The sequence below is a fragment of the Staurois parvus genome, unplaced genomic scaffold (assembly GCF_062004578.1).
Source record: "Staurois parvus isolate SC_StPar_1 unplaced genomic scaffold, SC_StPar_1.0 ptg000352l, whole genome shotgun sequence".
NCBI classification, from domain to species: Eukaryota; Metazoa; Chordata; class Amphibia; order Anura; family Ranidae; genus Staurois; species Staurois parvus.
This window is the reverse complement of record NW_028318148.1, coordinates 397,501-409,529: the sequence shown is the minus strand read 5'-3', so window position 1 is coordinate 409,529 and position 12,029 is coordinate 397,501. Positions and strand designations below refer to the sequence as shown.

The window sequence follows — 12,029 nt, the reverse complement described above, 5'->3', positions numbered from 1 at the left end:
TGTTCATGGTAACAAAGCCCTACAGAGGTATTCGGCGTTTTCTAAACTTAAAATCTATTAACAAATACCTTCAAATTACAACATTTTGCATGGAAACCACAATTTTTAGATCTCTGAGACAAGGGAATACCTGGCATCTGTAAACATCTGCATATTTTAATTCACTTCATTAGCATTTTCTGCGCTTTGCAGTGGTACACAGTTCTTTCCAGTTTCTTCCACTGCTTTTCGGTCTATCCTCTGCTCTAAGAGTATTCACAAAGGTCCTGGCACCTCTTCTGATTCTCAGATCTCTTGCCATCCAAGTTGCAGGTTATTTGGACTACCTTCTCTTGAAGAACACATCTCCTTTCCAACTGTCTGCAGATGTCCATAGGACAGGTCAGATGCTCCAGGCATTCGGTTATCAATTTTGTTTTTTTTTTAATCTGCTCTTCAGCCTTCACTTTGCCTGGAATATTTGGGTCAGGTCTTGACACATCCAAAGCAAAATTTTTCCTTGCAAAAAGAAAATTTGTCTCTCTCTGGGCTTGTGCTCACAAACTGAAGTCAAAGATACACCCCACCATGAAATTCTCAATGACAGTTCTAGGCCTCATGGTAGCTACAATTTCATTCAATACCTCTTCAACACAGCATCTTGTCAACTTGAAACATGCATGTTCTTTCTCTTAACCTACTCTTGGCCCTATCAAGCCAAGCAAGGAATTTTGTAGCTTGGTGGATTTTCTTTTTTCTTCTTCTAACCCATGCTTACCGGATGGTGGTTTCTGCACAGTTCACATACTCGCCCACCCAGAGGATCCAGCATTGTACTGCTGTGAGACACTTCTCGGTCCCAGCCTGCCATGCTGCTTCTGACGCCGTTAGGATGAAGTGCATATAGGTCATCCCCTCCTCCTTTGTGAATGAAAGACTTGAGTCCTCCTGGGATATGTAATGTGCATATCTTGGGAGGCACAGTGAGCACTGTGCACACTCTTACGCCTAGGTGAATGGCTGCGCAGTTTACACAAAAAAAGTAAATGTAAAAAATGGCGCTATTCGTGTAGAGGTGGGGTAGAGAAGGAAGAACTTTGTGGAGGGTGAAGATCTGCTTTAACAATAAGTCGTCCAGACAAAATCGAACAGTTTGCATAATGCAGCATTCATTGTTGCAAATTAGTGCAGAGGTCTTTTTTATTTAACCTGAATTGTATTGGAGTCTGCTGTTCTTTTGGATTCATTACTATGTTTGATATATGCTTATAAATAAAGATTAAAAAAAGAAACAAGTGTTTCTTACCTTATCACTGGAATGTGATAGCAACAGATGCTAGTCTTTCAGGCAAGGGAGGACTGTTCCAATCCCTCACTATCCAGGCAACATGGTTGCCTGGAAAAGCCAAGCTTCCCATCAACCTCCTGAAGATCAGAGCAATAAGGATGGCTCTGCAACACTGGAATCCACTTCTGTAAGGACACCAAATCGGGCACCAATCAGACCATGCCAAAGACCGTGGCTTACATCAGCCATCATGAGGGCACCAGAAGTCATGCAGCCTTGAAGGAAGCAAGCTGATAATCTTATAGATGGAAACTCGCTGTCCAGTGATCCCTCCACATCCTAGGAGTGGTCAGAGGGAAAGTGGACTACCTCAGTCATCACCGCCAGGATCAGGGAGAATGTACTCTTCACTTTGACATCTTTAAACTGAAATGTCGGAAATGGGCATCCCAGATGTGTAGACAGCTTAGCCTCCAGTTTCAAAAACAAACTACCTCTCTTTGTGGCCAGGACCAGGGACCCTCTAGCGCTAACTTCAGATGAATACTTTTCAGGGCCGTAGCTTAAAAGGATGTCTGGAAATGGCAAAGGCTTAGCAAAGAAAGCAAGCGTGTATAGCAATAAATGTAAACTGGGCAGCCTCTTAATTAGGAAGTCAAGATATATTAAAGTTGATTAGATAATTTTCCACTATAAAGGTCCATAAAATAGGATGACTGGATAAGTCAATGGAAACTCCTTTTTTCTTTTAATCCTTACCTATGTGTCTGTTCAAGCTGGTGTCATGAGTACTGCCCCAGGTTTCCTGTTTTAAGGGTGGCTGCTTTCTCTTCCAGCATTCTATGGAGCCACTTTCATGCAGGGACTAGAGTTGCACCTTCCTATATTGTGTGCATTATTAGAAACACACCAGTCCTGTAGCCAATGATGGCAAGACAGCCTCTGCTTCCCCATTCCCCCCCAAACCTTTTCTCCATGCTAACAGATTGGCTGCAGACTGCACTGTCCACTGTTAAAGTGATACTACACAATATCCTTATTCTCAAAACATAATTTGTACACATCCATTACTTAATAGTCACATAATCTGTTTTTTTTTATTAGTTTCTTACTGTGTTTTCTCTCTGCCTCCTTGTAATGTCCTCCATGAGTATCCAAACCTTTCCTTTTTCTCCCTCACTTTTTGAAAGGAGTAGTGCACTTGTTATGTGCACTGCTCTTTGCACACTACAAACCCAATAAACCATGTATCTAGTCCATCTTCGGAGTGAGCAAAAGAGGGATGGCTATGTTCCTACATACATTGGGACCGTAGAGAACAAACATAGCCATCCCTCAACAGGAAGTCAGATCTCAGCAACAAAAACAAGGGAGCTTGGAGATTTGGGAGGAATCTGGGAACAATAGAAGGGTCTGTCGGGTTCAATATTGAGTTGGCCCATCCTTTGCAGCTATAACAGCTTCAACTCTTCTGGGAAGGCTGTCCACAAGGTTTAGGAGTGTGTCTATGGGAATGTTTGACCATTCTTCCAGAAGCACATTTGTGAGGTCAGGCACTGATGTCGGATGAGAAGGCCTGGCTCGCAGTCTCTGCTCTAATTCAACCCAAAGGTGTTCAATCGGGTTGAGGTTAGGACTCTGTGCAGGTCAGTCAAGTTCTTCAACCTCAGACTCGCTCATCCATGTCTTTATGGACCTTGCTTTGTGCACTGGTGCACAGTCATGTTGGAACAGGAAGGGGCCATCCCCAAACTGTTCCCACAAAGTTGGGAGCCTGAAATTGTCTAAAATGTCTTGGTATGCTGACACCTTAAGAGTTCCCTTCACTGGAAATAAGGGGCCAAACCAAACCCCTGAAAAACAACCCCACACCATAATTCCTCCTCTACCAAACTATACTGCAAAATACTCCCACAAATGCAGGCCATTGATTGCAAACAAGATTTGTTAGTTTGCACACACAAAAAATGTTTTCTTAAATTCATTCAAACCATGTTGCAAAAATTAATACAGTAAAATCCTAATTAGTTCTGTACAACTGCATAGTGTAGGAGACATGAGTGCATATTTCCTGCAATTCTGCAGACCCGTTCAACTGGCCCTTCGTTGTTAAACTGATTTCAACTTGGAGTCTGTGTGTGGTAACAGTTGTAACACACATTTAAGTCAATTACACTTGTTGAATTGAAAATTATTTTGTCCCGTTTGAAGGAATATATGTATACTAAAATGGAAACTAAATATTTTCTTGGGTTTATTTTATAAAAGGTAGCTGTTCCTTTGTAAATTTGTGAATTGCCTCCCCTTGTCTTTCAGTCAGTCATGGTATAGTGCATGTTACATAACTTACATGATAGTGCCCAGTTTAGCCAATTTTGGATATGGCATGCACATATAAACTTCCATAACGGGCATCTTGTGCTGGAGAAGGCATGGAAGAGGGGAGGTTTATGGAATAGCAGACAGATCACAGCAAGTAAAACGAACTTAATCTGCAGCTGGCAAATGTGTATTATATACCTTAATTGATTAGGAGGAGAGGGGAGGCCTTATACCAATTTGTTGATAAAGGTCCAGTTATTCCTTAATAATAATTTTTTAATGACTAAACTGCTCTCTGGTTATTCAGGTTTGCCAACAGTCTCCCAATTAATGACCCTCTACAGACAGTCTATCAACTGTTGTCTGGAAGGATGCCTGCTGCAGCCACGGTGAGCCTCTGAAAATTGTGCCTCTGCTTGCAGGCCTGTATAGTTATGTTGCCCAAGGCCTGGTTCACACTGGTGTGATTTCAGATGCTTGAGTCACACGGAATCGCATGACAAGGGAAATCCCATTCATTTCAATGGTGTCCGTGCACATCAATATGGCTTCATGTGGCATGGTTTTGGAAAAGGTTGTTGTACTACTTTGGTGCGATTTACAGTATGACTTGGCCCCATAGGATATGCAAACTACGTTCAAAATGCAACCAAAGTCATACTAAAATCGGTTGAAAATTGCAGTGTAGTAGTGTGTCTTGAGACATTTATGCAATATTTGAAGTAGTGTATTTGGATGGGCAGCAGACAAGAATAGAGTTGTGTTTGAAGGGTAACTCCACTTTCATGTGGACAAAAAAGGAATTAAAAAATAGCAAACACTATTGCTTCACAAGTCATAAAGTAATGGACTGTTGTTAAGCATTACCTTTCCTTTTCAATCTTCAGTGCTGTAATTTTCTGTAAAATGCAATACAATATGGTAAACTGAAGGCGATCTGTACACAAACGGTGTACAAAACGCCCCTCAGAAATGTCATATCTTGCTTTTTCCCAGAAGTCTGCAAGGTACAAGTCAAATTTTAGGCATCTTTCAACAAAATTTCATTTTTGGTGAGATACTCCCAAAGGAAACTTGTGTCCCTGCCCCTCCCCCTCATTAGTAATCTGCAAGTGCAGCAGCTGATTGATAATTATAAAATCACTTCCATTCACTTTCACTTTGCACATGAACACAAACAGCCAGCCATTTTTTTCAGAATAAAAGAAGGTAGGAGTCTGCAACAAACTTTGTTAAAAAATCCTTGCAACATGCATTGATTACCCAGAGGGGAATATTTTTTTCGCCAAAAAAGTAGAGTTGCTCTTTAAGGAATTCTTATGTTTTGTTTTACATGTCATTATGCCTTGGTGTCTTGTTTGTGGGTTTACTATTGGCCATGATGAGGGTATTTTGATATTAAAATTTTTATGTGGTTGTTACAGTGTTGTGGAGATGAGAAATGGGGCGATTGGAGACCCCATCTTGCTATGGTATTGTCGAATATAACCAATAACCTTGATGTACCAACGAGAACCATGACTACTATGGGAGACACATTGGGTAAGTTTGATACCTTTTTAGAGAGGTGAAAATTTTACCCTGCAGTATAGAGGAATTGGAGAAAAATGTTGGTCTGTTAATTGTAGATCCCATTTACACTGTGCATTGCTTTAATGGATCGGGCTGTCATGTGTTCATTAGAGCAGCCCTTTTATTTTGAAGTGACTGGCAGTGCACTTGTATGCATGAAAAATGCCTCGGGCTTGATTTACTAAAACTGGAGAGTACAAAATCTGGTTCAGCTCTGCATACAAACAAAACAGCTTGTTCAATTAAGGCTTGCCAAAAAAAAGAAAAAGCGGAAGTTAGAAGCTGATTGGCTATCATGCACAGCTGCATCAGATTTTGCACTCTCCAGTTTTAGTAAATCAACCCCCTGTGCGATGCGGTGCAGTTCCATTGCCCATTATGGTAATAGTGTATTGATATGCCATATAAAATGTATTGTGGTTACACACAAGAGGTGTGTTTTTACCAATTGTTACTGTAACGCTTTAGTGTGAATGGGCCCTTAATGAATATACTTGGAAATAAATTTTGCGGGCAATAAAATTGGGAAAAAAATGTGGGAAATTGCAGGTGTCTCTAGTTGCTATTGATATCCCCCACATTGCATTATAATATGCTGGAGGTGGGTGAGAATTTCAACATAAATTGCAAGGCTATGATAATGTATAGTGTTCCATTAACTAGTTGCCGACCGCAGATAGCCGAATGACGGCTAAACTGCGGCCGGCCAGTTCTGAGTGGACGTCATATGACGTCCTCCCAGAACGCGCTCTCCTGCGCGCCCCAGGGGGCGCGCACCCGGCGATCTCCGTGATCGCGGTGTCCTACAGACACAGCTGATCACGTGATGTGGTAAAAGGCCAATCATACCGGCCTTTTACCACGTGATCAGCGGTGTCCAATGACACGCTGATCACAGGGAAATGCAAGTGCCGGTTCTCGGCTGCACTTTCCTCACGCTGTCAGATCGTGAGGAAAGTACTACCGAGAACCGGCAGTTGTCAGAGCGGGGATCGGCACCAATCATCAGGGCACTGATGATCAGTGCCCTGATGATCGGTGCCCAGCAATGCCACCCGCAAATTCCGCCCACCTGTGCCCAGCAGTGCGCCCACTAGCTCCGCCCACCTGTGCCCAGCAGATCACCCACCTGTGCCCAGCAGTGCACCCACCTGTGCCACTCTGCAGTGCCACCTACCTGTGCCCACCAGTAATACCCACCTGTGCCCACCCACCAGTGCAGCCCAGCAGTGCTGCCAGTCAGTGCCACCAGTCAGTGCCCAGGGGTTGTGCCAGTCAGTGCCGCCAGTCAGTGCCCAGCAGTGATGCCAGTCAGTGGCGTCTATCAGTACCCATCATCAGTGTCACCTATCAGTGCCGCCTATCAGTGCTGCATATTAGTGCCGCCTATCCGTGACACCTCATTAGTGCTGTCTATCAGTGCCGCCTATCCGTGCCACCTCATTAGTACTGCCTATCAGTGCCCTTTAGTGCTGCCTATCAGTGCCGCCTATCAGTGCCCATCAGTGCTGCCTCATCAACGCACATCAGTGAAGGAGAAAAAATACCTGTTTGAAAAACTTTATAATAGAAACAAAGAAACTTTTTTTTTTTCTTCTCAAATTTTTTGCAATTTTTTAATTTATAGCGCAAAAGGTAAAGCGCCCAGTGGCGATTAAATACCACCAAAAGAAAGCTCTATTTGTGAGAAAAAAATGATCAAAATTTCATATGGGTACAATGTTGCATGACCGCGCAATTGTCAGTCAAAGTGCGGCAGCGCTGAAAGCTGAAAATTGGCCTGGTAAATAAGGGGGTATAAGTGCCTGGTAGGCAAGTGGTTAAGGGAATGAACAGTATGCAAAACCGTTATGTAGTTCTTTAAAGCAGTAAGCATAGATTTATATAATATTAGTAGATCTGGCTTCCCCTATATACATGAATACATGTATAATTGTGAGTTTTGTTCTTTTTGTAACATCATTGGGAAAATATATATTGTGGAGTAATTCTGTTTTAAAACAAACATTTCAAAAAACTATAATTTCCCTGTGACGTTTGCTAGTTGAATTTACATGCCTGTTTCTTTATAAGCTTCCAGAGGACTCTTAGATGCTGCTCACTTCTGCTACATTATGGCCCAACTTGGTTTTGGAGTTTACACAAAGAAAACAACCAAGCTTGTCCTTATTGGCTCCAACCATAGGTGAGAATACTGTCGCTCTTCAGGTCAAATTTGTTTTATTGTTCATTCTTAGTATAATGGGCAATGCTTGGCATCCTAGAAAGGTAATCTAGCAAAGGTGACCTGAGTTCTTACTACTAAGCCAACATTCTTACTGTCAGCATGTCCCTCACTGACAGCAATACTATTGAAATAATTTGTAAAGTTTAACAGTAAAAATGATTTCCAGCTTTTGTAATGTGCTCAAGTAAATACACTAACCATTACAAGCAATGTATATCTAGGAATCCTTTCTGCCAAGAACAATTAGAAACTTTCTCAAATCCGAGGGAACTTGTAGATTTAATTTAACACAATGAGAAAAGTCAACTCATATTTTTTTTTTTTTTTTTAGCTTATCTTTTGCCAAGTTTGCAACCAATGAGGCTATTCAGAGGACTGAAGCATATGAGTATGCCCAATCCCTGGGCACTCAGACCATCTCCCTACCCAATATCCAGGTGTGGATTTCTGCTCTGCATAAAGCTGTAATGTATCTATATTGTCATTGTGGAGATCATAACACTTTCTCTCATACCTGTTTGCAGGTTTACAAGTTTATCTATGCTTGCCGACTTGCTGAGCATGGCCTCTCAGCCCAGGCCTTCCATTACTGTGAAGTCATCGCAAAGACCATTCTTAAACATCCATCATATTACTCCTCTGTACTCGTCAGCCAGCTTCTTGAGGTGACTACTGCTTCATAAACCTATGTGTCCGGAATGATTCAGCACTTTACTTTTAGCTTGACTATAGGATTGAGTACTTCAACTGAGGTTCTGCGGAACACTGGGGTTCCACTTCCACTAGAGGTCCAGTGGGGCTCCTCCACCGTTGCAGTGGATTACGATCTACCCAACAGTGGTTTTAAAATCCATTCTCTTATGCAGAAGACTTGTGCTCAACAGAGATTTGTCTTGCAAATGGGTTTGATCTCAGGTTACCAGTACTGTAGGCAAAGCAAGAAAAAATAGCAATGATACGAAAGAGCAATTGTACACAAAGCAGTTCGCGTCTGTGTTGTCATGAGAACAGGGCTGGCAGTAATAAGGGTAAAAGGAGCAGGAAAAGAAAATGGTAAATCACATGGGATGATAGAAGAATAGAGGATTTGGGATAATAAAATGAACTAGAAAAGCTACAATTTCTGGGGAAATTGTGTGAAGTGTTCTTGTCTCCACCAGTAGTCTACAACTGGAGTGGGCGGAGTAACTGGGTGGTTGGAGTGGCTGGAGTAACTGTGAAAAGGTCAATGGGCGGCGTGAGTTGCAAACAAATGGTCATATTGTGAAAACTATCAGGACTATGGCTTAGCCGTGGACATTTTTAGTGGCAGCAGGGATAGCTGAACGTTTTATATAAGATTTGTGTAGGTGGGCTTGAAAATGAGGGAGTGATGGCAGTTTAGAAATCATGTCCTGATTTTTGAGCTCACACTCTAGCTTTTGTAAGCTCCCACTCTCTAGTTTTGAACATTCCGCCATTCATTCCTATGGGACCAATTTCACCACAAAAACGCTGATATTTTGTGAACCATTTGGCAAAACGTTTCAAAAAGTAATAGCACACCAATCGGGAACAATCCGCACACCAATCGGGAACAATCCGCACGTTTCGGTATATTACTGTCTATGTAGTGTAAAAACTGTGGGAGGAGTTAGGGTGGTAAATTTGGCTATAATAAGAATATATATGTGAGATAACAGTAAGTGGTGTTGCCATGCAAGAACACTTAATAAGTAAAAAGGAGCAGGAGGAATTGGGGTGTGTGTGGGTGTGTAACTGGGGGCTAAAATCTGACAGACATGGAAAAAGGAATTGAGAACATTAAACTATGCAGACTTTAAAACATGGTTTCTCAGCTGGGGTTCAGTGACACTGTTAAAATAAATACATTCGCTGAATACCAGTGCACTGTTTATGTTTGCACAGAGCACCAATTCAGTGTTTTGTGTTTGTGGAAATGCTATAATTTATGCCTTTATTTACAACTCACTGATCACGGTAACCTTGTGTGAGCTGTAGATTAAAAAAAAAAATTTCAGGGTTCCCAGAAACCTGAAGGTTTTTTAAAGGTTTCAGAAAGGCTGCTTTAGAAAATAGAAAACTTAAAGATGGTTGCCCTTCTTTATAGGGGGTTACAGCAGGCCCCTGAGGTATTAGTCCTGCCGTCAGAGCACAAATTGAAAACTTGCTCCTACCATTGGGGATTACTTTCCTGTGTCCTAGCAGGTTGCTGTATCAGGGTGTTGATCTGTCAGTATGTTCTGTGCTTTCAGATATAAAAAATGCTAATCATTATATTTAATGTTTAGTAGTATAAGGTTTAATCTTGCAAGTTTTTAGTTACCAGACTACAAGTAAAAATGTAGCAGACAAGTTATATACAGATGAAAGATGGCTGCCTCTTTGGTTTATTTGGTTGTCTAAATAAGAAGTTTAGTGTTCCCAGAAAATTACATTTTTGTAAATTCTCTTCCCAGGTAACCTTACATTTGAGGTTTTTTGACCCTCAGTTGAAAGAGAAACCAGAACAGGAGTTGTTTGTAGAGCCATCGTGGTTGGTTCGACTCCGTCACCTGGATATGCAGATGAAGGTGAATTTATATTACTAGCAAAATGGAACTGTTCCTTGAAAAGAACTGAATTTAAAGGGGTGTGGAATACTGCCTTATGTAGTTAGAATAAAATAATAACGTGTCATTTAAAGATATAATTTATCCGCCTGCCTCCCATAGGCTGTTTAGAAATGGCCTGGATTTCAAATGGTTCAACCAAGCTTGCAGTTGCAGCTCCAAACTCAGTACTGTGCTTGTTTTTGTTGCTTTTTGTTTATTTCAGTTGGCTACCAACCTTTCTGTTAAAGTGATCCAGGCAGCCATTCAGCCATCCAATCACTTTACTACACTGTGAAGAGTTGCCAACCGTGGTTTCCTAGCCCAAGACCACGATTAAGATGCCGCGGTGGAGGCGCTCGTTCTCCAATCACTCCTGCGATGAATGAACCCGGGCATGACAAACATTTCTAGTTCAGATTTGTCAATCGCCTGCTGCTAAAGCACAATCTGTGCTTGATAGCTGCAGTAGAGGGTAGGTGAGAAATTACAGGTCTAACAGATCCCAAATGTCTCCATAAAGAGAACGTGTTACCTGGCGCTTGTAATTTTCTTTAACTAGTTTTGAGGGGTTTTTTTTTACTGTTTTAATCTTGTGTTTTTTTTATTTATTTAACTTTATTGCTATTACAAGGAAGCTATCAAGCACCCTATGTGATAGCTTTGACCAGTAACAGGTACTCTATATGGAGACATCAGGGGGTTTATTTACTAAAGCTGGAGAGTGCAAAATCAGACTCACTTCTGCATAGAAACCAATCAGCTTCCAGGTTTCATTGCCAAAGCTTCATTGAACAAGCTGAGGTTAGAAGCTGATTGGTTTCTATGCAGACGGGAGTCTGATTTTGGACTCTCCAGCTTTAGTTAAATAAACCCCCAGGTGTCTATTAGACCCCCAGTGTCTCCCCAGCCTTCCAGAGCAGCTGTTCAAGCACAGATTGTGTTTGATCAGCTGATTCCCTGGCTGTAACAGCCAGGGAATAATAGGTCTGAAGCTGTAAGTGATTAAATGTTCCTTGCTTCTGCCTTCACTTGTCACAGAAGAGATTAGGGAACAAATGTTTCTTCATCTCTGTGTGAAGGGATCCCAGCCATTTTACTATGGTCCCGGACTCACCAGAGGAATGGTCCGGAAACTACTACAGGTGCCCGGCCCTTCACTGTATCATAAATGTACATGGGTGGCTGTAAAGCTGCTCGAATCACTTTTACCAGACTGCTGGATGTAAAAAGAAAAAAAAAAAGTATATATATATGTGTGAATATACACTATATTGCCAAAAGTATTGGGACACCTGCCTTTACACACACATGAACTTTAATGGCATCCCAGTCTTGGTCCATATGGTTCAGTATTGAGTTGTCCCACCCTTTTCAGCTATAAGAGCTTCAACTCTTCTGGGAAGGCTGTCCACAAGGTTTAGGAGCATGTCTATGGGAATGTTTGACCATTCTTCCTGGAATGCATTTTTGAGGTTAGGCACTGATGTCGGATGAGAAGGCTTGGCTCGCAGTCTCCGCTCTAATTCATCCCAAAGGTGTTCTATCGGGTTGAAGTCAAGTCAAATCCCTCCACCCCAAACTCGCTCATCCATGTCTTTATGGACCTTGCTTTGTGCACTGGGTCACAGTCATGTTGGAACAGGAAGGGGCCATCCCCAAACTGTTCCCACAAAGTTGGGAGCATGAAATTGTCTAGAATGTATTGGTTTGCTGACGCCTTAAGAGTTCCCTTCGCTGAAACATACATATGAACAGCGGTCAGCAAGAGGTCAAAGGTAACTTGGAAAGGAAAAAAATGGCAAAAAATAGCATATACAGTGAGTATAGAAAAGATTCACATTTTGTTGCTTTGCAGCCTGAAATGAAGACACACAGTTTTTGTTTTATTTAGCTGTATTTACATCCAAGTGAAAGATATAACACCAATATGTTAGAAAACACAAAGCCATGTGACTTTCAGCTGTGGTCATTTGATTATCTCAGCATGAAAAGAGCTTTCCTGAAGCATTTCAGTCCCAAGTAGTGCAACTGAAGCAAATAATAAACT

The 12,029-nt window shown here is 41.7% G+C and overlaps 1 protein-coding gene across 9 annotated transcripts in view; it reads left to right on the top strand.

The window, feature by feature from the left end:
• SEC16A (SEC16 homolog A, endoplasmic reticulum export factor) overlaps positions 1–12,029 on the top strand; it is a 111,099-nt gene that overhangs the window by 63,766 nt on the left and 35,304 nt on the right. For all 9 annotated transcript variants that reach the window (XM_089684659.1, XM_089684664.1, XM_089684666.1 and 6 more), the window contains exons 13-18: positions 3,897–3,978; positions 5,014–5,131; positions 7,235–7,346; positions 7,720–7,825; positions 7,913–8,053; positions 9,848–9,961. In XM_089684659.1, coding sequence (XP_089540785.1) covers positions 3,897–3,978; positions 5,014–5,131; positions 7,235–7,346; positions 7,720–7,825; positions 7,913–8,053; positions 9,848–9,961 — 673 coding nt within the window. The remainder of the gene's footprint in view (positions 1–3,896; positions 3,979–5,013; positions 5,132–7,234; positions 7,347–7,719; positions 7,826–7,912; positions 8,054–9,847; positions 9,962–12,029) is intronic.